The 27,003-nt window shown below is 49.5% G+C and overlaps 1 protein-coding gene across 3 annotated transcripts in view; it reads right to left on the bottom strand.

Moving 5' to 3' along the window:
• Positions 1-6,596: 6,596 nt before the first annotated feature.
• The window catches only part of MAB21L3 (mab-21 like 3), a 48,016-nt gene continuing 27,609 nt past the window's right edge, over positions 6,597-27,003 (bottom strand). For all 3 annotated transcript variants that reach the window (XM_082244348.1, XM_082244349.1, XM_082244350.1), the window contains 3 exons: positions 16,777-16,958; positions 15,602-15,796; positions 6,597-6,874 (listed from right to left, as the gene is read on the bottom strand). In XM_082244348.1, coding sequence (XP_082100474.1) covers positions 6,614-6,874; positions 15,602-15,796; positions 16,777-16,958 — 638 coding nt within the window. In that variant the 3' untranslated portion in view covers positions 6,597-6,613. The remainder of the gene's footprint in view (positions 6,875-15,601; positions 15,797-16,776; positions 16,959-27,003) is intronic.

Genomic DNA, 27,003 nt, shown 5'->3' with positions numbered 1-27,003 from the left:
ATGGCGTCATTGTACCACACATTGTGCTATACAGATGATGTAATATAGGGAACGGCCACTAGATGACATCATTGTACCACACATTGTGCTATAAAGATGATGTAATATAGGGAACGGCCACTAGATGACGTCATTGTACCACACATTGTGATATACAGATGATGTAATATAGGGAACGGCCACTAGATGACGTCATTGTACCACACATTGTGATATACAGATGATGCAATATAGGGAACGGCCACTAGATGACGCCATTGTACCACACATTGTGCTATACAGATGATGTAATATAGGGAACGGCCACTAGATGACGTCATTGTACCACACATTGTGCTATACAGATGATGTAATATAGGGAATGGCCACTAGATGGCGTCATTGTACCACACATTGTGCTATACAGATGATGTAATATAGGGAACGGCCACTAGATGACATCATTGTACCACACATTGTGCTATAAAGATGATGTAATATAGGGAACGGCCACTAGATGACGTCATTGTACCACACATTGTGATATACAGATGATGTAATATAGGGAACGGCCACTAGATGACGTCATTGTACCACACATTGTGATATACAGATGATGCAATATAGGGAACGGCCACTAGATGACGCCATTGTACCACACATTGTGCTATACAGATGATGTAATATAGGGAACGGCCACTAGATGACGTCATTGTACCACACATTGTGCTATACAGATGATGTAATATAGGGAACGGCCACTAGATGACATCATTGTACCACACATTGTGCTATACAGATGATGTAATATAGGGAACGGCCACTAGATGACATCATTGTACCACACATTGTGCTATACAGATGATGTAATATAGGGAACGGCCACTAGATGACGTCATTGTACCACACATTGTGATATACAGATGATGTAATATAGGGAACGGTCACTAGATGATGTCATTGTACCACACATTGTGCTATACCGATGATGTAATATAGGGAACGGCCACTAGATGGCGTCATTGTACCACACATTGTGCTATACAGATGATGTAATATAGGGAACGGCCACTAGATGACATCATTGTACCACACATTGTGCTATACCGATGATGTAATATAGGGAACGGCCACTAGATGGCGTCATTGTACCACACATTGTGCTATACAGATGATGCAATATAGGGAACGGCCACTAGACGACGTCATTGTACCACACATTGTGCTATACCGATGATGCAATATAGGGAACGGCCACTAGATGATGTCATTGTACCACACATTGTGCTATACAGATGATGTAATATAGGGAACGGCCACTAGATGACGTCATTCTACCACACATTGTGCTATACAGATGATGCAATATAGTGGAACGGCCACTAGATGACGTCATTGTACCACACATTGTGCTATACAAATGATGTAATATAGGAAACGGCCACTAGATGGCGTCATTGTACCACACATTGTGCTATACAGATGATGCAATATAGGGAACGGCCACTAGACGACGTCATTGTACCACACATTGTGCTATACAGATGATGCAATATAGGGAACGGCCACTAGACGACGTCATTGTACCACACATTGTGCAATACAGATGATGTAATATAGGGAACGGCCACTAGATGACGTCATTGTACCACACATTGTGATATACCGATGATGTAATATAGGGAGCGGCCACTAGATGACGCCATTGTACCACACATTGTGCTATACAGATGATGTAATATAGGGAATGGCCACTAGATGACGTCATTGTACCACACATTGTGCAATACAGATGATGTAATATAGGGAACGGCCACAAGATGACGTCATTGTACCACACTTTGTGCTATACAGATGATGTAATATAGGGAACGGCCACTAGATGACGCCATTATACCACACATTGTGCTATACAGATGATGTAATATAGGGAACGGCCACTAGATGACGTCATTGTACCACACATTGTGATATACAGATTATGCAATATAGGGAACGGCCACTAGATGACGCCATTGTACCACACATTGTGCTATACAGACGACGTAATATAGGGAACGGCCACTAGATGACGTCATTGTACCACACATTGTGCTATACAGATGGCGTAATATAGGGAACGGCCACTAGATGACGTCATTGTACCACACATTGTGCTATACCGATAATGCAATATAGGGAAAGGCCACTAGATGATGTCATTGTACCACACATTGTGCTATATAGATGATGTAATATAGGGAACGACCACTAGATGACGCCATTGTACCACACATTGTGCTATACAGATGATGCAATATAGGGAACGGCCACTAGATGACACCATTGTACCACACATTGGGCTATACAGATGATGTAATATAGGGAACGGCCACAAGACGACGTCATTGTATCCCACATTGTGCTTTACTGATGATGTAATATAGGGAACGGCCACTAGATGACGTCATTGTACCACACATTGTGCTATACAGATGATGTAATATAGGGAACGGCCACTAGATGACGTCATTGTACCACACATTGGGCTATACAGATGACGTAATATAGGGAATGGCCACTAGATGACGTCATTGTACCACACATTGTGCTATAACGATGATGCAATATAGGGAACGGCCACTAGATGACGTCATTGTACCACACATTGTGCTATACAGATGATGCAATATAGGGAACGGCCACTAGATGACGTCATTCTACCACACATTGTGCTATACAGATGATGTAATATAGGGAACGGCCACTAGATGATGTCATTGTGCCACACATTGTGCTATACAGATGATGTAATATTGGGAACGACCACTAGATGACGTCATTGTACCACACATTGTGCTATACAGATGATGTAATATAGGGAACGGCCACAAGACGACGTCATTGTATCCCACATTGTGCTTTACCGATGATGTAATATAGGGAACGGCCACTAGATGACGTCATAGTACCACACATTGTGCTATACAGATGATGCAATATAGGGAACGGCCACTAGATGACGTCATTCTACCACACATTGTGCTATACAGATGATGTAATATAGGGAACGGCCACTAGATGAGGTAATTGTGCCACACATTGTGCTATACAGATGATGTAATATAGGGAACGACCACTAGATGACGCCATTGTACCACACATTGTGCTATACAGATGATGTAATATAGGGAACGACCCCTAGATGACGCCATTGTACCACACATTGTGCTATACAGATGATGTAATAGAGGGAACGGCCACTAGATGACGTTATTGTGCCATACATTGTGCTATATATATATATAGATGATGCAATAATGAGGAACGGCCACTAGATGATGTCATTGTACCATACATTGTGCTATATATATATATATATATATATATAGATGATGCAATAATGAGGAACGGCCACTAGATGACGTCATTGTACCACACATTGTGCTATACAGATGAAGTGTGTCCCTGGTCTCTATAGACTTTTCCTGAAATGCGTCCCCCATCTCTGGGCATCTCCCGAAGTGTGTTCCCTGTCTCTCAGCGCCCTTCAAAGCACATCCCCAGTATCACATTCCCAGTCTCTGGGCATCTTCCGAAGCATGTTCCTGCCTCTAAGCATCTCCCAAAGTGTGTTCCCAATCTATGGGCATCTCCTGTCTCTCAGTGTCCCCCAAAGCAAATCCCCAGAAGCACATTTCCAGTCTCTGGGCATCTCCTGAAGCATGCCACCACCTCTGAACGTCCACCAAAGATCATGCCCAATCTCTTGGCATCTCCTGAGGCATTACCCTAGTCTTCGTGTGTCTCCCAAGGCCCGTTCTCATCTCTACGCATCTCCCATAGTGCACCCCCAATCTCTGGACATCTCCTGAGATGCGTCCCCAGTCTCTGGGTATCTCCTGAACTGCATCCCCCATCTCTGGGCATCTCCCAAACCATGTCCACCACCTCCTGTCATCTCCCAAAGTTCATCGCCAATCTTGAAATGTCTCCCAAGGTGCGTCCCAAGTCTCTGGGCGTCTCCTGAACTGCCCCCCCCCATCTCTGGGAATCTCCCTAGGTGTGCCCACCACCTTTGGTCATCCCCAATCTCTGAGTGTGTCCCGAGGTCTGCGTGTCCCCAGACTCTGATGCCTTCTGTAGTATTTCTGCCGTCTTTCTTTGACCATGGGATGCTCCCAGGTACATATAACATTTTACAATATAAAGACTTTTTTTTTTAACATAAATGATTTTATTTACAGATTACTGACCTCATTTACATACACTTCTGAAAAGTTTGTAGATACCCTTTAAGGGGAATTCGGGGGATGGGGGGAATATCACTCTAGTGAGGGCTAACATTTTCAGGTTGGTTTCTACGTCTGGGGGGCTGTCGGAGGTCTGAGGTTGGTGAAGGTAATGAACAGATTGGGGTTATATTATACTTTAGAGATCTCTTAGTTTGGTTGAGCTTATTTCTCATATCATGACAATGGCATCAGCAGAAACATGAAGGCAACTATATGAAGAGGCCCCCGTTGGCTTTGTTGAGCAGTCGGTGAGATACAACCCCACCCTGCCATACAGCCTCACCATCCAGGCCAAATCACCAGCAGGTCTGTCCCTGGCCTGGCAGCCATGGGGAAATATCTCTTTATTATGGAAGCCTGGTGTTCAATCTATGGGCCATCATTCCTTGGTCTGGAGACATTGCCGGTTGCCTCCAAAGAGCAGTGCTTCAGATATGACCCTGACCCCATTACAGCCTCACCATCAATGCTAAATTAGCAGCAGGCCTGTCTTTGCCATGGCAGCCAAGGGGAAATATCTCATTATTTAGGAAGGCTGGTGTCCAGTCCATGGGCTATCGTTCCTCTGTCCATAAACATCACCTGTTTGCTCCGTAGAGCAGTCAGTAAAATAGACTCCACCCCACAGATACAGCCTCCCCCTAAATTACCAGCATCCCAACTATCCCAGCCATGGCAGCCATGTGAGAAACATCTCTTTATTAGGGAAGCCCGGTGCCCAGTCCATGGGCCATTGTTCCTCAGTCCAGAGACATCACCTGTTGATCAGTAAGATACACCCATTACAGCCCCACCATCCAGGCTAAATTACCAGCATCCCAACTATCCCAGCCATGGCAGGCATGTGGGAAACATCTCTTTATTAGGGAAGCCCGGTGACAAGTCCATGGGCCATTGTTCCTCAGTTCAGAGACATCACCTGTTGATCAGTAAGATACACCCATTACAGCCCCACCATCCAGGCTAAATTACCAGCATCCCAACTATCCCAGCCATGGCAGCCATGTGGGAAACATCTCTTTATTAGGGAAGCCCGGTGCCCAGTCCATGGGCCATTGTTCCTCAGTCCAGAGACATCACCTGTTGATCAGTAAGATACACCCATTACAGCCCCACCATCCAGGCTAAATTACCAGCATCCCAACTATCCCAGCCATGGCAGCCATGTGGGAAATATCTCTTTATTAGGGAAGCCCGGTGCCCAGTCCATGGGCCATTGTTCCTCAGTCCAGAGACATCACCTGTTGATCAGTAAGATACACCCATTACAGCCCCACCATCCAGGCTAAATTACCAGCATCCCAACTATCCCAGCCATGGCAGCCATGTGGGAAATATCTCTTTATTAGGGAAGCCCGGTGCCCAGTCCATGGGCCATTGTTCCTCAGTCCAGAGACATCACCTGTTGATCAGTAAGATACAACCCTAACCACCCATTACAGCCCTATCATCCAGGCTAAATTACCAGCAGGTTTGTCCCTGTCATGGCAGCCATGGTTCAAATATGTCTTTATTTGGGAAGCCCCGTGTCCAGTCCATGGGCCATTGTTCCTTGGTCCAGAAACAACTCCTCCTTGAAGGGCCATGTTGACTCAGTAGAGCAGTGAGATACGATGGAGAGATATCCCACATACACATACAACTTCAGCATCCTGGTTTATTTAATGATGAAGGAAGAGATACCCCTTTACTAAGGGAGTCTAGTGTAGAGTCCATGGTCCATTGTTCTGGGGTCCATGTTCCTCAATAACGCTTCCCTTAATCAGTCAGAGAGGGGACAAGGACCATATGATGCCATAACTCCAAATTATATGATAATATCCAACCAGTTTGGCGTTCTGAGCAGAGGAGGTCACATGACCGTATTCTCTAGTAAGCAATGTAGTTCCCGATCTGACCATCGGAAGGCATCATAGAGCACATTTTTATTATTTATGGCCAAGTGCCCCACAATCCACAGACTTGAGTTACAGATCCATCCAGAGCCACAGTGCTCCTCTTTTATTTTATACTTCCTCCTACACATATCTGCAGGGGCTGGAAGATAATCCCTCCCGAAAGAATAACCTTGGCACACTCTTGACCATTGCAATCCATCTCAACATTTAATACATAATGGTTCCTCTGTATGCTGAAATGGAGAGCATTTGGACAAACCATCCACTGAGGATCCTAAGAGACCGCTGGAACAGGTTGGGAATGTAGACTGGAGGAGTCCATGGACAATTCAATGTCTACTGCTCCTCTTTACACTGTGTCCTCCATGTACTGGGCTGGAAGGGCCATTTTGGGGGGCTCTTTATATCCTGAGTTGAGGGGGAGGGGCTATCATTGATGTCTTTACTCCGTAGGGGCCTTCTTTAACAAGTAGTAGAGTGGCCCTCAAATGAAGCCATGTTCAGGGAAGGGCTTTGCAGGAAGCGGGCCAGTTTGTCAGCGAGGTTGTCCAACTGGTTGGCATCGGCATTTTTCAGCAGATTCGCCCGTCGGACAAAGTAATGGCGCAGGAAGCGTTGTCTGGAACATTTCAGAAGTCTGCGGACCAGACGAAGGAAACAGGATCCAAAATTCAGCCAGGACTTCGAGGATGGGTTGTGTTCACACTCCCAGAGGAGGATCATCTGCCAAGAACAAAGAGAGATGGTGACACAGATATTGAGTTTGCCTCCACCCACTATATGGAGTCTGCCGCCTCCCACTATTTGGGGTCTGCCCCCACCCACTATATGGAGTCTGTCTCCTCCCACTATATAGTCTGTCTCCACCCACTATATGGAGTTTGCCTCCACCCACTATATGGAGTCTGCCGCCTCCCACTATTTGGAGTCTGCCTCCTCCCACTATATGGGGTCTGCCTCCACCCACTATATGGGGTCTGCCTCCACCCACTATATGGGGTCTGCCTCCACCCACGATATGAAGTCTGCCTTCACCCATCAATATAGAGTCTGTCTCCTCCTACTATATGGAGTCTGTCTCCTCCTACTATATGGAGTCTGCCTCCTCCCTCATGATGGATGGAGTATGTCTCCTCACACAATATAGAGTGTCTCCTTCCACTGTATGGAGTCTGTCTTCTCCCACTATATGGAGTCTGCCTCCACCCATACATATGGAGTCTGCCTCCTCCTACTATATGGAGTCTGCCTCCTCCTTCTATATGGAGTCTGCCTCCTCCCACTATATGGAGTCTGCCTCCTCCCACTATATGGAGTCTGCCTCCTCCCACTATATGGAGTCTGTCTCCTCCCACTATATGGAGTCTGTCTCCTCCCACTATATGGAGTCTGTCTCCTCCTACTATATAGAGTCTTTCTCCTCCTACTATATGGAGTCTGTCTCCTCCTACTATATGGAGTCTGTCTCCTCCTACTATATGGAGTCTGTCTCCTCCTACTATATGGAGTCTGTCTCCTCCCTCATGATGGAGTATGTCTCCTCCCACTATATGGAGTCTGTCTCCTCCCACTATGTGGAGTCTGTCTCCTCCCATTATATGGAGTCTGTCTCCTCCCATTATATAGAGTCTGTCTCCTCCCACTATATGGAGTCTGCCTCCACCCAACAATAGAGTATGTCTCCTCCCTCATGATGGAGTATGTCTCCTCACACAATATAGAGTGTCTTCTCCCACTATATGGAGTCTGCCTCCTCCTACTATATGGAGTCTGTCTCCTCCTACTATATGGAGTCTGTCTCCTCCTACTATATGGAGTCTGTCTCCTCCTACTATATGGAGTCTGTCTCCTCCTACTATATGGAGTCTGTCTCCTCCTACTATATGGAGACTGTCTCCTCCTACTATATGGAGTCTGTCTCCTCCCACTATATGGAGTCTGTCTCCTCCCACTATATGGAGTCTGTCTCCTCCTACTATATGGAGTCTGTCTCCTCCTACTATATGGAGACTGTCTCCTCCTACTATATGGAGTCTGTCTCCTCCCACTATATGGAGTCTGTCTCCTCCTACTATATGGAGTCTGTCTCCTCCCTCTTGATGGAATAGGTCTCCTCCCACTATATAGTCTTTCTCTACCCAACAATATAGAGTTTGTCTCCTCCTACTATATGGAGTCTGTCTCCTCCCCCTTGGTGGAGTATGTCTCCTCCCACTATACAGTGTCTGCCTTCACCCAACAACATTGAGTCTGTCTCCTCCCTCTTGATGGAGTCAGTCCCCTCCTTTTAAAGGAGTCTGTCTCCTTCCACTATATGGAGTCTGTCTCCTCCCACGATATGGAGTCTGTCTCCTCCCACTACAGGGTCACCCACATCACATTTACCGATAGGGTCCCTATAGACATTTGTTATTAAAAAGGACATTATTTTATAGGGTTTGATAAGGAACTCAATGTTTTAGGAGACCAAACCAATAAAGTAAAGCCTGAAGTAAGGAAAAGAAACTTAGGCGGACATGACCGGGTTAAAAGGGGGCTTGGATTTCATGAGGGTTTAAAGTAAATAGTAAGGGGACACCTACTGGATTGGTGGAGTGGAGGGAACAGGTTGGGCTTTAGGGGTCGACCAGTAGGAGGATCCCAGCGAGGTCTTCACTCAGGAGAGACAACATCTGAAGAACTTCTACTTCTAAGGCACCTGGATCCCTCTCTCCTGGGGCCTGGGAAGGCTCACTATGTTGTCAGCCATGGTGCTCTGGAAGGCCTGCTTTTCACCTGCGGGTTGCTGCCACTCGTCAGGTCCAGGCATGGCTGCGGACGCAGGTCTGTCAGCTGGTGGAGGGAGGCAGGCTGCAGGCTTCTGATAGAGCCCACGTGTGTGGAGTCTGACTCTCTTGGGTCTAGGAGCCACATTAGGGACCCTCCAAGTCTCTCTCCTAGACATTGATCTGATCTGCTTAGGTGCGGGAACTGCCCAAGAGGAATCCTTGGCAGAACCTGCAGGGGGTGTGTCCTGTGTTTCCAGCCCCTTTTGTCTCCCCTGCTCAGCACATAGCAGGAACAGCAGGTGGCTCGGCATGGGCCTTGCATGTTACCTTGGGCGGCCGGTGTCCCTACCTTGCATGTGGAGCTCAGAAGAGCAGCTGCTTGGGCAGAATTCAACCAGTGCTTCCAGGCTCAGCACCACGAGCTCTGCGGAGGACTGAACGAGAGAGCGTCGATAATGACATCAAGAAGGGGCAGGTTGCAAGTCCTGCTCCAAAGCTGGCAACAGATTGGTCAGTGCCTCAGGTGAGGGCACTGTGGAAGAGGGAGGAGACATCCCTGTGGAAGGGGGGGGGGTCGATTAGTGACTTTGGAGCGGAGGACCCGTGCTGTCAGCTTTGGATTCAGGACCAGCGGCTGGAAGGGCTAGGTGTCCTGGGCAGTCTGGTGAGTATGCTTTCTCTCCTCTTTCATCTACAGGGGATTTAGTTCAAGCTGCTGGGGGTGTAGGTGGGGGATTGCATGTACTGTGGGGGTTGTAGTATTATTCAGGAAGCCGCATGGGCGAGACATTTGTATCAGTTTGGGCGGTGCCATGTCTTCCGCGGGGTTTAGTATTCCGGCTTCTGCAGGGTATTCCCTGTTGGCCAAAGTTCCCACTCCCATTTCCAGCCACACCCCTGTGGCAGACCCAGCGCCGGGCCACCTGGGGCAGCTAGCTGGTGCCAAATTGGACCACAAACAGTAAGGTGGGTGATAGGATGATCCATTTGGCAGATTCAGTGAGATGTGAAGTGTTCGTGTGCTTCTTGGGGACCCATCTCAAGCAGGAGGTAAAAGATAGGATAGGGAAAGGTAAGTATGTGGAATTTTTCCGTTGCTCCCGCTGGAACAGTTCAACCTGGACCAAGGTAAGTCCGATGGGATCAAGTAGGAAGACAGGGAAATGTAAATATTGGTTGATCCCCGCCATTGCCATCTTAGCCAGTGTTATTCGGGAGAAGAACCCTGAACACTGCCCTACGGGGTTTTTGTTTTTGGGCGCTCGTGGAGAAGCTCACTGGGTTTATAGTGGCTTAGCAGGGTTGCAATACGTCGGGGCGGCGCTGCCTTCTTTACACTGGGATCATAAAAAAAAACACCAATTTTGGATGAAGCTCATGTTGCCAAAGAGTAGCGGCAGAGGCCGGCGGTCTCACTGCCTCTGGACAATTGGCAAGTTATGATGACGGGCAGTGGTGTATTTTGGTTTTGTGCTGCCCTAGGCAAGACTAAAATTGGGCGCCCCTTCCTATGTGAATTTGCCCCACTCCTTCCTTTTTAACGGATGTGACTCCCTCCAAAATTGAAGGACTCCAAGTGCCAGCATGAACCCCTGAGATCTCACGAGATGGGGGGGGGGGGGCGTGAGAGGGGGTGGGAGAGAGAGTGGGGGGTGGGTGAGGAAGAAAGAGAGAGGGGAAATGAGAGAGAGAGAGAGAGAGAGAGGGTGGGTGAGGAAGGGAGGGAGGGAAAGAGGGGGGTGAGAGAGAGAGAGAGAGAGAGAGGATGAGAGAGAGAGAGAGAGAGAGAGGGGGTGGTGAGATAGAGAGATAGAGAGAGAGAGGATGAGAGGGGGATGAAAGGGAGAGAGAGAGAGAGAGAGAGAGAGAGAGAGGATGAGAGAGAGGGGGTGGTGAGATAGAGAGATAGAGAGAGAGAGGATGAGAGGGGGATGAAAGGGAGAGAGAGAGAGAGAGAGAGAGAGAGAGAGAGAGAGAGGATGAGAGAGAGGGGGTGGTGAGATAGAGAGATAGAGAGAGAGAGGATGAGAGGGGGATGAAAGGGAGAGAGAGGATGAGAGAGAGAGAGAGAGGGGGATGAAAGGGAGAGAGAGGATGAGAGAGAGAGAGAGAGAGAGGGGGTGGTGAGATAGAGAGAGAGAGGATGAGAGGGGGGATGAGAGAAGAGGGGTTGATAGGGGGGTGAGAGAGAAAGAGAGAGGGGGGGAGAGAGAGAGAGAGAGGTGAGAGAGAGAGAGGGAGGCGAGTGAGAGAGGAGGGGGGTGAGAGAGAGAGAGAGAAGGGGGGGTGAGAGAGAGAGGTGGGAGAGGCGGCTCTAGCAACCAGTGGCCAAAAGAGTCTCAGGTGGAGGGGGGGGGGTGGCTTTTTTGCTGCCCCCCTGCAAAGTGCCGCCCTAGGCCTGGGCCTTTTCGGCCTAGGCCAAAATACAGCACTGATGATGGGAGTACAGCCTGTGAGTTTGGGATGCCCTGCTTCTTGTGACATGAGTGCTTCGGCTGCGGGGGCTCCTATCTCGTCAGTCAGTGTTCACCAGAAGAAAGGGCTATGTGGGGGAGTCTGTTAGACAATAGGGAGCGGTCTGATGCACGCGGAAAGGATGCTTCCTTTGCTAAGTGGAGATCTGGATCACTGTGCAGCCCTTTCTGTGGGTGAAAGGTTTAGCTGAGGGTTTGGTTAATCCATGTAATATTCTTTCTTTTCCTCCCCTGCACCCCTGCAGGCTCTTGACGTTCAGCAGTTATACCCAGGGGCTGTTTTTGGCTGAGCTGTCAGAAGAAAATGCACTTGAGTCGCATGGATGGTCCATTTTGGGAGCCTCCTTTGGACAGTTTGGAGGTTTCCCCCTTGGGTGTCATCCCCAGGAGGGTATCAAATAAAAATTCCATCATTTGTCTTGCTCGAGAGATGGATCAGTTTTTAAGCGTTTGCCCCTGGGTGGTGTTCTGTGCCGTACGTGTCTTTTGTTGATGGGGGTCGGGCCCCCTAGCTTTAGCAATGGCGGATATTTCATCCACAATTTTGGTATTATCTGTTCATCCAGGGAGTTTCCATTTGTGGGGTCAGATATCAGGGGTCTTAGTTGGTAGCTCAGTCTTTCCCATGAGGTGTGGTTTCTTGTTAAAACGTTAGGTTCCTTTTAGGAATGGCTTGTTCCCCCACTGTATCCGGGACCCTTTCGGTTATCCTTTGTGGGGAAGACTTTCTTTGTATAGGTCCGGCATGTTGCCATTACACGCAGGGGGTGATGATTTGGGTCTTATATCCATGAGGGAGCTGATGGGGGGCATCAAAGTTGATTTTCTGCGTCTTCATTTCTCCTTCCCTGATCCCTTACTGGTGTGGTCAGAACTGGTAGGACGTAATCAATGAAGAATGGCTCGCTCAGTTGATAGTTACATAGGGTGCAGCTAAAAGTCCATTCGGAGTCTGTTTTTCATGGTGTGAAAGGGTGGTTTGGGGGGGTCAGACCCCGGAGAGTTGAAATAGGACACCTAACCGTTATTAGGTATAGATGGTGTTCACATATTTACAGTGTGAATTTATAGGTGGTGTCTGGGGTTGGAGGATGGTGGGAAGAGGGCCCTGAGGGTGTGGTAGACCCCTCAAACATGGGGTGCTGTGTTTGTGCACCTGTGGTGGGGTACAAGGTCCTTGTATGTGCTTTATATGATAAATGTAAATTGGTAGGGACCCGTCTTGGGTACGGCTCCCGGTGATTTGCCGGGGTTGTATCTGCTAATAGTGGCGTTGTCTCCGAGACGGTGTTTTGCGGCTGGAGGCCTGAGTTTGGTTAAGCAGGTAAAAGGGGGGGGGGAGGGGGAAAGAGAGAAAACCACACAAATGAGTGGGGTCTCTCACCCCCTCAAATGTTTTGGGACTTTATAGGCAACTAGCACTTGCTGATCTCAGTGAGAAGAAATGTAACAATCATTTGATAAAAAATATCGTTTTAATTAACACAAACATACAAAGATACAACAATAGACATGTGTTCAGTAAAACATAATCAATACATGCATATAAATCGTAGGACAAACTCCTACACCACTGGAACCCCAATGCCTCTGAAACCAAGGCAATTTATATAAATACATAGTAAGTCATGATAAATTATTATATTTGTAAAATGTAGGGTTCACTCGTAGTAGGTATGGAATCGCGACGCGTTTCGCTTAGTCGCTGCCTCAGACGATTCCTAAAGAGTGGTCTCAAAAACGATCAATTTAAGTTACCCCATCAGTCAGAGTAAGGTGTCCAGTTTAAATGCACACGTGTCTTGTATGGCTCCACCAATATATCTTTTATTGAGCCCCCAAATAGATGACTGATGATCCCAAAACTTGGTCATAGGAATCATCTACTTATTACAAAGGGGTCGGGTTGTCCACGGCTCCCTTCACTTTCAAGCGAATGCCTAGAGAGCATGAAAAAGAAAAGGTTCCGGTCCTGTGTGGAAAACCATCAGCCTCTCCTCGGGAAGCTCACCCTGTCTGACCGTCAGTAATAAGTAGATGATTCCTATGACCAAGTTTTGGGATCATCAGTCATCTATTTGGGGGCTCAATAAAAGACATATTGGTGGAGCCATACAAGACACATGTGCATGTAAACTGGACACCTTACTCTGACTGATGGGGTAACTTAAATTGATCGTTTTTGAGACAACTCTTTAGGAATCGTCTGAGGCAGCGACTAAGCGAAACGCGTCGCTATTCCATATCTACCACGAGTGAACCCTACATTTTACAAATATAATAATTTATCATGACTTACTATGTATTTATATAAATTGCCTTGGTTTCAGAAGCATTGGGGTTCCAGTGGTGTAGGAGTTTGTCCTACGATTTATATGCATGTATTGATTATGTTTTACTGAACGCATGTCTATTGTTGTATCTTTGTATGTTTGTGTTAATTAAAACGATATTTTTTATCAAATGATTGTTACATTTCTTCTCACTGAGATCAGCAAGTGCTAGTTGCCTATAAAGTCCCAAAACATTTGAGGGGGTGAGAGACCCCACTCATTTGTGTGGTTTTCTCTCTTCCCCCCCCCCCCCTTTTTTCGGGATGTGACAATAGCATGCTATAGAGAGAGTGTGTGTCTCACTCATTTTTTTCCCTCATTTTTTTCTTGGTTAAGCAGTAAATGAAGCAGTGGTGCCTACAAGGACTTTGGAGCCCCAAATTTCAGAATGTACTGACGGTTGCTTGTTATTTATACAATTTGGTTTAATAAAAGGCTGCTTTGGCCAATAAACTCCAGGTATGGTGTCTTGTGGTAAAGAAATAAGGGGGAGTGTTAGTCAAGCAGTCAAAGAGACAAAATCATCTTTTATACCCTAGTCAAGAAAGGCCCGGGTAAGGAAAGGAAACCTAGACAAAGGGCGGACATGACAGGGTAATAGGGGGCTTGGAGTAATAGGCGTTTCAGGAGGGTTCAAAGTAAATAGTAAGGGGACATTTACTGGATTGGTGTCCAGGGAACAGGTGGGGCTTTAGGGGTCGACCAGTTGGAGGACCCTGGTGAGGTCTTCACTCAGGAGAGAGACGATGTCGGAACAACTTCCCACCCTCCCCCTTTTTGGTGGTAAAGTTCTTGGGTAGCTTTGGGCTATTTCCCTTGGTGACATGTCATGGCAGCTGGCGGGGTACAAGGTCCTTGTATGTGCTTTATATGATAAATATAAAATTGGTAGGGACCCGTCTTGGGTACGGCTCCCTGTGGTTTGTCTGGGTTGTATCTGCTAATAGTGGTGTTTTCTCCGAGTCGGTGTTTTGTGGCTGGAGGCCTAAGTTTGGTTAAGCAGGTACATGAAGCAGTGGTGCCTACAAGGACTTTGGGGCCCCAAATTTCAGAATGTACTGACTGTTGCTTGTATGATTTGGTGGGGCTTTAGGGGTTGACCAGTAGGAGGACCCTGGTGAGGTCTTCACTCAGGAGAGAGACAATGTCGGAACAACTTCCCGCCCTCCCTCTCTCCCCCTTTTTGGTGGTTAAGTTCTTGGGTAGCTTTGGGCTATTTCCCTTGGTGACATGTCATGGCAGCTGGTGGGGTACAGGGTCCTTGTATGTGCTTTATATATGATAAATGTAAATTGGTAGGGACCGTCTTGGGTACGGCTCCCCGTGGTTTGTCTGGGTTGTATCTGCTAATAGTGGTGTTGTCTCCGAGACGGTGTTTTGTGGCTGGAGGCCTAAGTTTGGTTAAGCAGTACGTGAAGTAGTGGTGCCTACAAGGACTTTGGGGCCCCAAATTTCAGAATGTACTCACGGTTGCTTGTTATTTATACAATTTGGTTTAATAAAAGACTGCTTTGGCCAATAAACTCCAGGTATGGTGTCTTGTGGTAAAGAAATAAGGGGGAGTGTTAGTCAAGCAGTCATAGAGACAAAATCATCTTTTATACCCTAGTCATGAGACCCATGAGAAAAGTACTGATAGCCGGGCACCAATGGCAGAGCACTTCAGTCACTGGGAGAAAGAGTGGGGAGTCTGCCCCTCTGTCCTCAGGATGCCCCATGTTACTGCAAGACCCCTGCCCAACCTCAGGATGTACAAAGAACTACCCCCCAGTTTCCAGGCGTCACGTAGTAAAAATATCCCATGATTGGATGGAACCCACCATAGATACAATATGAAAACCATTCTTTTCCTTTTCTAGAAGAAAATGTTCTCACCTGGAGATGTTGCGATGTGATGACGGGGCGATTTCCAGGACACCACACGTCCTCCTTCAACTGCCGAACAACCCGCAGACATTTCATCCGGCACCCTCCATCCTCGTCCATCCCCTCCAGCAGGAGGCGCTCAGCACGTAGGAAGGACAACTGCCAGTGGTAATTGGTCCGGGCGATGAAGTCAAAGCCAAAGGACTGGAAGATGGAGGAAGGGATCACACGTTAGGTTTTTGGACCTCTAATCTTTGGTGTCACAGCGGATATTTATGACACCGTCTGGGCAGAATGAATAAATGAGATGAAATGTCAAGGGGGAAATTCTCAGAGTTTTTATCATCTCTGATGGGGAACATCTGGTGTGGAGATGGTTGGACAGACAAAACCTTTGCACTGAAGAGAAAATACACCATATTACCAAAAGTATTGGGACGCCTGCCTTTACACACACATGACCTTTAATGGCTTCCCAGTCTTAGTCCGCAGGGTTCAATATTGGGTTGGCCCACCCTTTGCAGCTTAACACCTTCAACTCTTCTGGGAAGGCCGTCCACAAGGTTTAGGATTGGGTCTATGGGAAGGTTGGACCATTCTTCCAGAAGCACATTTGTGAGGTCAGTCATGTTGGAACAGGAAGGGGCCATCCCAAAACTGTTCCCACAAAATTGGGAGCATGAAATTGTCCAAAATTTCTTGGTATGCTGACACCTTAAGAGTTCCCTTCACTGGAACTAAGGGGCCGTGCCCAACCCCTGAAAAACAACCCCACACCGTAATTCCCCCTCCACCAAATGATTTGGACCAATGCACAGAGCAAGGTCCATAAAGACATGGATGAGCGAGTTTGGGGTGGAGGAACTTGACTGTCCTGACCTCAACCCGATAGAACTTCTTTGGGATAAATTAGGGCGGAGACTGCGAGCCAGGCCTTCTCATCCAACATGCCTGACCCCACAAATGCGCTTCTGAAAGAATGGTCAAAGATTCCGGAACCTTGTGGACAGCCTTCCCAGAAGAGTTGAAGCTGTTATAGCTGCAAAGGGTGGGCAAACTCAATATTGAACCCTACGGACTAAGACTGGGATGCCATTAAAGGTCATGTGTGTGTAAAGGCAGGCGTCCCAATACTTTTGACAACATAGTGTATCTCCTGTTTTTGCTTTCATTTGTCCTCGTACCTTAACACATCGCGCCTTGTCTTTGGAGGGCCATCGCTTGAAGAACCGCGGCCAGCGGGCTGACCTGGGCCAACTGCCAGGAACTTCTACCACAGGAACCAACTCCACATCCACCGTCTGAATAGAAGTCTCCACATACACTCTGATGATTGGGCCAATGGACTCTATCACACTCACCTTGTCTGTAGGAGAGATGGCACAAAACATGGAGATTGGTAACTGCTGGGCAAATAAAACAAAAATGAGTGTTACACTCACCTCTCTATGGTTCCAGCATCAGTTCTTCTATCCTTCACCCAGAGTGCTGGCGCTGCGGCCACCAGGAGGCAACTTTCCTGAGTGGTGCCCGCTGAAAGGGCCAGCAAAGTATTGCTCAACATTCAAGCAACACAACACTATGCCCAAGTTAAGTCCCCTGCTGAAGTCCTCTGTGCCTACATCCAGTGACTCCTGTGCACCGTGTCTCCAGTGACCCCTGTGTCCCCAGTGACCCCTGTGTGCTCCTATCTCACCAGTGACCTCTGTGTCCCCAGTGACTCCCATGTGCTCCTATCTCAACAGTGAGTCCTGTGTGCTCCTATCTCACCAGTGACCCCTGTGTCCCCAGTGACTCCCATGTGCTCCTTTGTCTCCAGGAACCCCTGTGTCTCCAGTGACTCCTGTGTGTTCCTATCTCACCAGTGACTCCTGTGTCTCCAGTGACCCCCGTGTGCTCCGGTGTCTCCAGAAACCCCTGTGTCTCCAGTGACTCCTGTGTGCTCCTATCTCACCATTGACTCCTGTGTCTCCAGTGACTCCTGTGCGCTCCTATCTCACCATTGACTCCTGTGTCTCCAGTGACCCCTGTGTGCTCCTATCTCACCAGTGACCCCTGTGTCTCCAGTGACTCCTGTGTGCTCCTATCTCACCATCGACTCCTGTGTCTCCAGTGACCCCTGTGTGCTCCTATCTCACCAGTGACCCCTGTGTGTTCCTATATCACCAGTGACCCCTTTGTGCTCCTATCTCATCGGTGACTCCTGTGTTCCTAGTGACTCCTGTGTGCCCATGTGTCTCCAGTGACCCCTGTGTCTCCAGTGACCCCTGTGTCTCCAGTTAACCCTATGTGCTCCTGTGTCTCCAGTGACCCCTGTGTCTCCAGTAACCCCTGTGTCTCCAGTGAACCCTGTGTGCTCCTGTGTCTCCAGTGACCACTGTGTCTCCAGTAATCCCTGTGTCTCCAGTGACCCGTGTGTGCTCCTGTGTCTCCAGTGACCCCTGTGTCTCCATTAAACCCTGCGTGCTCCTGTGTCTCCAGTGATCCCAGTGTGCTCCTGTGTCTCCAGTGACCCCAGTGTGCTCCTGTGTCTCCAGTGATCCTTGTGTCTCCAGTGATCCTTTTGTCTCCAGTGACCCCTGCATTTCTAGTGACCCCTGTGTGCTCCTATCTCACCAGTGATCCCTATGTCTCCAGTGACCCCTGTGTACTCCTATCTCACCAGTGACTGCTGTGTCCCTAGGAACTCCTGTGTACTCATATCTCACCATTGACTCCTGAGTCTCCAGTGGCCCCTGTGTTCTCCTATCTCACCAGTGACCCCTGTGTACTCCTATCACACCAGTGACCCCTGTGTACTCCTATCACACCAGTGACTCCTGTGTCTCCTGTATCCCCAGTGACTCCTGTGTCTCCTGTATCCCCAGTGACTCCTGTGTCTCCTGTATCCCCAGTGACTCCTGTGTCTCCAGTGACCCCTGTGTGCTCTTGTGTCACCAGTGATTTCAGTGTCTCCAGTGATTACTGTGTGCTCCTGTTGCTCCAGCGACCCCTGTGTCCCCAGGGATCCCCGTTTTTTTCCAGTGTACTCCTATCTCACCAGGTGAATCCTGTGTGCTCCTGCGACCCTTGTGTCTCCAGTGATCCCTGTGACTCTTGTGTGCTCCTATCTCACCAGTGACCCCTGTGTCTCCAGTGACCCCTGTGTGCTTCTATCTCACCAGTGACCCCTGTGTCTCCAGTGACTCCTGTGTCTCAAGTAACCCCTGTGTGCTCCTGTCTCACAAGTGACCCCTGTGTCTCCCGTTACCCCTGTGACCCCTGTGTGCTTCTATCCTGACTGGTGCTCACTTAAAGGGACAAGAAAAGTATTGCTCATCATTCAAGCAACACACCACTATGCCCAAGTCAAGCCTGTGTGCTCCTATCTTACCAGAGACCCCTGTGTCCCCAGTGACCCCTGTGTGCTCCTATCTCACCAGTGACCCCTGTGTCCCTAGTGACTCCCATGTGCTCCTATCTCACCAGTGACTCATGTGTGTTCCTATCTCACCAGTGACGCCTGTGTCTCCAGTGACCCCCGTGTGCTCCGGTGTCTCCAGAAACCCCTGTGTCTCCTGTGACTCCTGTGTGCTCCTATCTCACCATTGACTCCTGTGTCTCCAGTGACTCCTGTGTGCTCCTATCTCACCATTGACTTCTGTGTCTCCAGTGACTCCTGTGTGCTCCTATCTCACCATTGACTCCTGTGTCTCCAGTGACTCCTGTGTGCTCCTGTCTCACCAGTGACTCCTGTGTCTCCAGTGACTCCTGTGTGCTCCTATCTCACCATTGACTTCTGTGTCTCCAGTGACCCATGTGTGCTCCTATCTCACCAGTGACCCCTGTGTGTTCCTATCTCACCAGTGACCCCTTTGTGCTTCTATCTCATCAGTGACTCCTGTGTCCCTAGTGACTCCTGTGTGCCCATGTGTCTCCAGTAACCCCTGTGTCTCCAATTAACCCTGTGTGCCACTGTGTCTCCAGTGACCCCTGTGTCTCCAGTTAACCATATGTGCTCCTGTGTCTCCAGTGACCCCTGTGTCTCCAGTAACCCCTGTGTCTCCAGTTAACCCTGTGTGCTCCTGTGTCTCCAGTGAACCCTGAGTGCTCCTGTGTCTCCAGTGAACCCTGTGTGCTCCTGTGTCTCCAGTGACCCCTGTGTCTCCAGTAATCCCTGTGTCTCCAGTGACCCCTGTGTCTCCATTAAACCCTGCGTGCTCCTGTGTCTCCAGTGATCCCAGTGTGCTCCTGTGTCTCCAGTGACCCCAGTGTGCTCCTGTGTCTCCAGTGATCCTTGTGTCTCCAGTGATCCTTTTGTCTCCAGTGACCCCTGTGTTTCTAGTGACCCCTGTGTGCTCCTATCTCACCAGTGATCCCTATGTCTCCAGTGACCCCTGTGTACTCCTATCTCACCAGTGACTGCTGTGCCCCTAGGAACTCCTGTGTACTCATATCTCACCATTGACTCCTGAGTCTCCAGTGGCCCCTGTGTGCTCCTATCTCACCAGTGACCCCTGTGTACTCCTATCGCACCAGTGACTCCTGTGTCTCCTGTATCTCCAGTGACCCCTGTGTGCTTCTATCTCTCCAGTGACTCCTGTGTCTCCTGTGTCTCCAGTGACCCCTGTGTGCTCCTGTGACCCTTGTGTCTCCAGTGATCCCTGTGACTCTTGTGTGCTCCTATCTCACCAGTGACCCCTGTGACTCCAGTGACCCCTGTGTGCTTCTATCTCACCAGTGACCCCCTGTGTCTCCAGTGACTCCTGTGTCTCCTGTATCTCCAGTGACTCCTGTGTCTCCAGTATCTCCAGTGACTCATGTGTCTCCAGTGACCCATGTGTGCTCCTATCTCACCAGTGACCCCTGTGTGTTCCTATCTCACCAGTGACCCCTTTGTGCTTCTATCTCATCAGTGACTCCTGTGTCCCTAGTGACTCCTGTGTGCCCATGTGTCTCCAGTAACCCCTGTGTCTCCAATTAACCCTGTGTGCCACTGTGTCTCCAGTGACCCCTGTGTCTCCAGTTAACCATATGTGCTCCTGTGTCTCCAGTGACCCCTGTGTCTCCAGTAACCCCTGTGTCTCCAGTTAACCCTGTGTGCTCCTGTGTCTCCAGTGAACCCTGTGTGCTCCTGTGTCTCCAGTGACCCCTGTGTCTCCAGTAATCCCTGTGTCTCCAGTGACCCCTGTGTCTCCATTAAACCCTGCGTGCTCCTGTGTCTCCAGTGATCCCAGTGTGCTCCTGTGTCTCCAGTGACCCCAGTGTGCTCCTGTGTCTCCAGTGATCCTTGTGTCTCCAGTGATCCTTTTGTCTCCAGTGACCCCTGTGTTTCTAGTGACCCCTGTGTGCTCCTATCTCACCAGTGATCCCTATGTCTCCAGTGACCCCTGTGTACTCCTATCTCACCAGTGACTGCTGTGCCCCTAGGAACTCCTGTGTACTCATATCTCACCATTGACTCCTGAGTCTCCAGTGGCCCCTGTGTGCTCCTATCTCACCAGTGACCCCTGTGTACTCCTATCGCACCAGTGACTCCTGTGTCTCCTGTATCTCCAGTGACCCCTGTGTGCTTCTATCTCTCCAGTGACTCCTGTGTCTCCTGTGTCTCCAGTGACCCCTGTGTGCTCCTGTGACCCTTGTGTCTCCAGTGATCCCTGTGACTCTTGTGTGCTCCTATCTCACCAGTGACCCCTGTGACTCCAGTGACCCCTGTGTGCTTCTATCTCACCAGTGACCCCCTGTGTCTCCAGTGACTCCTGTGTCTCCTGTATCTCCAGTGACTCCTGTGTCTCCAGTATCTCCAGTGACTCATGTGTCTCCAGTGACCCCTGTGTGCTCTTGTGTCACCAGTGATTTCAGTGTCTCCAGTGATTACTGTGTGCTCCTGTTTCTCCAGCGACCCCTGTGTCCCCAGGGATCCCTGTGTCTCCAGTGTACTCCTATCTCACCAGGTGAATCCTGTGTGCTCCTGTGACCCTTGTGTCTCCAGTGATCCCTGTGACTCTTGTGTGCTCCTATCTCACCAGTGACCCCTGTGTCTCCAGTGACCCCTGTGTGCTTCTATCTCACCAGTGACCCCCTGTGTCTCCAGTGACTCCTGTGTCTCCTGTATCTCCAGTGACTCCTGTGTCTCCAGTGACCCCTGTGTGCTCTTGTGTCACCAGTGATTTCAGTGTCTCCAGTGATTACTGTGTGCTCCTGTTGCTCCAGCGACCCCTGTGTCCCCAGGGATCCCTGTGTCTCCAGTGTACTCCTATCTCACCAGGTGAATCCTGTGTGCTCCTGTGACCCTTGTGTCTCCAGTGATCCCTGTGACTCTTGTGTGCTCCTATCTCACCAGTGACCCCTGTGACTCCAGTGACCCCTGTGTGCTTCTATCTCACCAGTGACCCCTGTGACTCCAGTGACCCCTGTGTGCTTCTATCTCACCAGTGACCCCTGTGTCTCCAGTGACTCCTGTGTCTCAAGTAACCCCTGTGTGCTCCTGTCTCACAAGTGACCCCTGTGTCTCCCGTTACCCCTGTGACCCCTGTGTGCTTCTATCCTGACTGGTGCTCACTTAAAGGGACAAGAAAAGTATTGCTCATCATTCAAGCAACACACCACTATGCCCAAGTCAAATCCCCTGCTGAAGTCCTCTGTGCCTGCCTCCAGTGACCCCTGTGCACTGCTGTGTCTCTTGTGACTCCTGTGTCTCCAGTGATCCCTGTGTGCTCCTGTCTCATCAGTGCCTCCTGTGTGCTCCTGTGTCACCAGTGATTTTTATGTCTCCTGTGACCCCTGTATCTCCAGTGACTCCTGTAGGCTCCTGTGTCTCCAGTGAGTCCTGTGTGCTCCTATCCCACCAGTAACTCTTGTGTCTCCAGTGACTCCTGTGTCTCCAGTGACCCCTGTGTGTGCCTATCTCATCAGTGACTCCTGTGTGTCCAGTGACTTCTGTGTCTCCAATGACTCCTGTGTCTCCTGTGCCCCTTTCTGCTCCCATCTCACTAGTGACCACTGTGTCTCCAGTGATTCCTGTGTTTTCCTATCTCTCCAGTGACCCCTGTGTCTCCAGTAATCCCTGTGTGCTCCTATCTCACCAGTGACCCCTGTGTCTCCATTGACCCCTGTGTGCTCCTATCTCACCAGTGACCCCTGTGTCCCCATTGACCCTTTGTGCTCTTATCTCACTAGTGACCCCTGTGTGCTCCTATCTTACCAGTGACCCCTGTGTCTCCAGTGACCCCTGTGTGCTCCTATCTCACCAGTGACCCCTGTGTCTCCATTGACCCCTGTGTGCTCCTATCTCACCAGTTACCCCTGTGTATCCAGTGACCCCTGTGTACTCCTATCTCACCAGTTACCCCTGTGTATCCAGTGACCCCTGTGTGCTCCTATCTCACCAGTGACCCCTGTGTCTCCATTGACCCCTGTGTGCTCCTATCTTACCAGTGACCCCTGTGTCTCCAGTGACCCCTGTGTGCTCCTATCTCACCAGTGACCCCTGTGTCTCCATTGACCCCTGTGTGCTCCTATCTCACCAGTTACCCCTGTGTATCCAGTGACCCCTGTGTGCTCCTATCTCACCAGTGACCCCTGTGTCTCCATTGACCCCTGTGTGCTCCTATCTCACCAGTTACCCCTGTGTATCCAGTGACCCCTGTGTACTCCTATCTCACCTGTGACTTCTGTGTCTCCCATGACTCCCCTTTTTCCCATCACCCCTGTTTGCTTCTATCCTGAGTGGTGCTCATTTAAAGGGCCAGCAAAGTATTGCTCAACATTCAAGCAACACACCACTATGCCCAAGTCAAGTCCCCTGCTGAAGTCCTCTGTGCCTGCTTCCAGTGACCCCTGTGCACTGCTGTGTGTCCAGTGACCCCTGAGTTCTCCTATATCAGCAGTGACTCCTATGTGTCCTGTGACTCCTGTTTGCTCCTATCTTACCAGTGACCCCTGTGTGCTCCTATCTCACCAGTGACCCCTGTGTCTCCATTGACCCCTGTGTGCTCCTATCTCACCAGTTACCCCTGTGTATCCAGTGACCCCTGTGTACTCCTATCTCACCTGTGACTTCTGTGTCTCCCATGACTCCTGTGTCTCCCCTTTTTCCCGTTACCCCTGTGTGCTTCTATCCTGAGTGGTGCTCATTTAAAGGGCCAGCAAAGTATTGCTCAACATGCAAGCAACACACCACTATGCCCAAGTCAATACCCTGCTGAAGCCCTCTGTGCCTGCCTCCAGTGACCCCTGTGCACTGCTGTGTGTGCAGTGACCCCTGTGTACTCCTATCTCACCAGTGACTTCTCCAGTGACCCCTGAGTGCTCCTATATCAGCAGTGACTCCTATGTGTCCAGTGACCCCTGTGTGCTCCTATCTCACCAGTGACTTCTGTGTCTCCTGTGTCTCCAATGACCCCTTTCTGCACCCATCTCACTAGTGACCCCTGTGTCTCCATTGACCCCTGTGTGCTCCTATCTCACCAGTGACCCCCGTGTCTCCATTGACCCCTGTGTGCTCCTATCTCTCCAGTGACTCCTGTGTCTCCAGTGACCCCCTGTGTACTCCTATCTCACCTGTGACTTCTGTGTCTCCCCTTTTTCCCATCACCCCTGTGTGCTTCTATCCTGAGCGGTGCTCATTTAAAGGGCCAGCAAAGTATTGCTCAACATTCAAGCAACACACACCTATGCCCAAGTCAAGTCCCCTGCTGAAGTCCTCTGTGCCTGCTTCCAGTGACCCCTGTTCACTGTTGTGTGTCCAGTGACCCCTGAGGGCTCCTATATCAGCAGTGACTCCTATGTGTCCTGTAACTCCTGTTTGCTCCTATCTCACCAGTGACTTCTGTGCCTCAAGTGACTCCTGTGTGCTCCTAAACAGTGACCCCTGTGTCTCCAATGACTCTTGTGTCTCTAATGACCCCTTTGTGCTCCTATCTCACCAGTGACCCCTGTGTCTCTAGTGACCTGTGTGCTCCTATCTCACTATTGACCACTGTGTCTCCAGTGACCCCTGTGTGCTCCTATCTCACCAGTGACCCTGTGTCTCCAGTAACCCCTGTGTGCTCCTATCTCGACCAGTGACCCTGTGTCTCCAGTAACCCCTGTGTGCTCCTATCTCACCAGTGACCCTGTGTCTCCAGTAACCCCTGTGTGCTCCTATCTCGACCAGTGACCCCTGTGTCTCTATTGACCACTGTGTGATCCTATTTCACCAGTGACCCCTGTGTCTCCATTGACCACTGTGTGCTCCTATCTCACCAGTGACCCCTGTGTCTCCAGTGACTCCCGTGTCTCCAGTGACTTCTGTGTGCTCCTATCTCTCCAGTAACCCTTGTGTCTTCAGTGACTCCTGTGTCTCCAGTGACCCCTGAGTGCTCCTATATCACCACTGACTCCTATGTGTCTAGTGACTCCTGTGTGCTCCTATCTAAACAGTGACCCCTGTGTCTCCAATGACCCCTTTGTGCTCCTATCTCTCCAGTGACCCATGTGACTCCTGTGTCTCCAGTGACCCCTGTGACTCCTGTATCTCCAATGACTTCTGTGTGCTCCTATCTCTCGTGTGAGCCCTGCGTGCTCCTATCTCACCACTGACCCCTGTGTGTTCCTATCTCACCAGTGACCCCTGTGTGCTCCTATCTCACCAGTGACCCCTGTGTGCTCCTATCTCACCAGTGACCCCTGTGTGCTCCTATCTCACTAGTGACCCCTGTGTGCTCCTATCTCACCAGTGACCACTGTGTGCTCCTATCTCACCAGTGACTCCTGTGTCTCCGGTGTCTCCAGTGACCCCTGTGTCTCCAATAACTCCTGTGTCTCCAGTGACTCCTGTGTGCTCCTATCTCACCAGTGACCCCTGTGTCTCCAGTGACTCCTGTGTCTCTAGTGACTCCTGTTTCTCCAGTGTCTCCAGTGACCCCTGTGTCTCCAGTGGCTCCTGTGTCTCCAGTAAACCCTGTGTGCTCCTGTCTCACCAGTGACTCGTGTATCTCCAGTGACTCCTGTATCTCTTGTGTACTACTATCTCACCATTGACCTCTGTGTCTCCAGTGATCCCGGTGTACTCTTATCTTACCAGTGACTCTTGTGTCTCCAGTGACTCCTTTGTACTCTTTTCTCACCAGTGACTCCTGTATCTCCAGTGACTCCTGTATCTCTTGTGTACTCCTATCTCACCAGTGACTCCTGTGTCTTCAGTGACTCCCGTGTCCCCAGTGACTCCTGTATTTCCAGTGTACTCCTATCTTACCAGTGACTCCCATGTTTTAAGTGACCCCAGTTCCCTTCTGTGTCTTCAATGAGCCAGGTGACTCCTGTGCGTCGCTCTATGTCCATTGACCCCAGTGACCCCTGTTCACTCCTGTGTCTTCAATGACCCCTGTTCAGTCCTATTTGAAGTGTGGCACTGTGGGCCCCTGTGCCTCCACACAGCCTGCAGTACATCCAGCCACTGGTTGGCCAGCTACACTCCACCTTCAGGTACTCTCTTGGACTATCTTCCTCCTCATGGATATGGATCCCTTTTTGTGTCAATGAGCCAAGTCACCCAGCGAAGAAACCTGACTGAACTGGAAACTCTAATTACTAGGTTCAGATGGGATGAAATCAGAGTGATGATCTACTGACCATGGAAGCCTTGGACACAATCTGAGGTTCCAGTCTCAGGAAATGACCGGCATAGAAACCATTGTATCTTCAGAGATGGTGGAGAAGATGGAGAGGACAGACATACTGCACACAGTGTGAAGATGGAGAAGATGAAAATGGAGAAGATGAAAATGGAGAAGATGAAGAAGATGGAGAAGATGAAGATGGAGAAGATGAAGAGAGGACAGACATACTGCACACAGTGTGAAGATGGAGAAGATGAACATGGAGAAGATGAAGATGGAGAAGATGAAGAGAGGACAGACATACTGCACACAGTGTGAAGATGGAGGAGATGAAGATGGAGAAGATGAAGATGGAGAAGATGAAGAGAGGACAGACATACTGCACACAGTGTGAAGATGGAGGAGATGAAGATGGAGAAGATGAAGATGGAGAAGATGAAGAGAGGACAGACATACTGCACACAGTGTGAAGATGGAGAAGATGAAAATGGAGAAGATGAAGATGGAGAAGATGAAGAAGATGGAGAAGATGAAGATGGAGAGATGAAGAGAGGACAGACATACTGCACACAGTGTGAAGATGGAGAAGATGAAGATGGAGAAGATGAAGAGAGGACAGACATACTGCACACAGTGTGAAGATGGAGAAGATGAAAATGGAGGAGATGAAGATGAAGATGGAGAAGATGAAGAAGATGGAGAAGATGAAGATGGAGAAGATGAAGAGAGGACAGACATACTGCACACAGTGTGAAGATGGAGAAGGTGAAGATGGAGGAGATGAAGATGGAGAAGATGAAGATGGAGGAGATGAAGATGGAGGAGATGAAG

The sequence above is a fragment of the Pelophylax lessonae genome (genome assembly GCF_965119305.1).
Source record: "Pelophylax lessonae genome assembly, chromosome: 2".
NCBI classification, from domain to species: Eukaryota; Metazoa; Chordata; class Amphibia; order Anura; family Ranidae; genus Pelophylax; species Pelophylax lessonae.
Note: the sequence above shows the minus strand (reverse complement) of the source record. Positions and strands in the feature narration are given on the sequence as shown.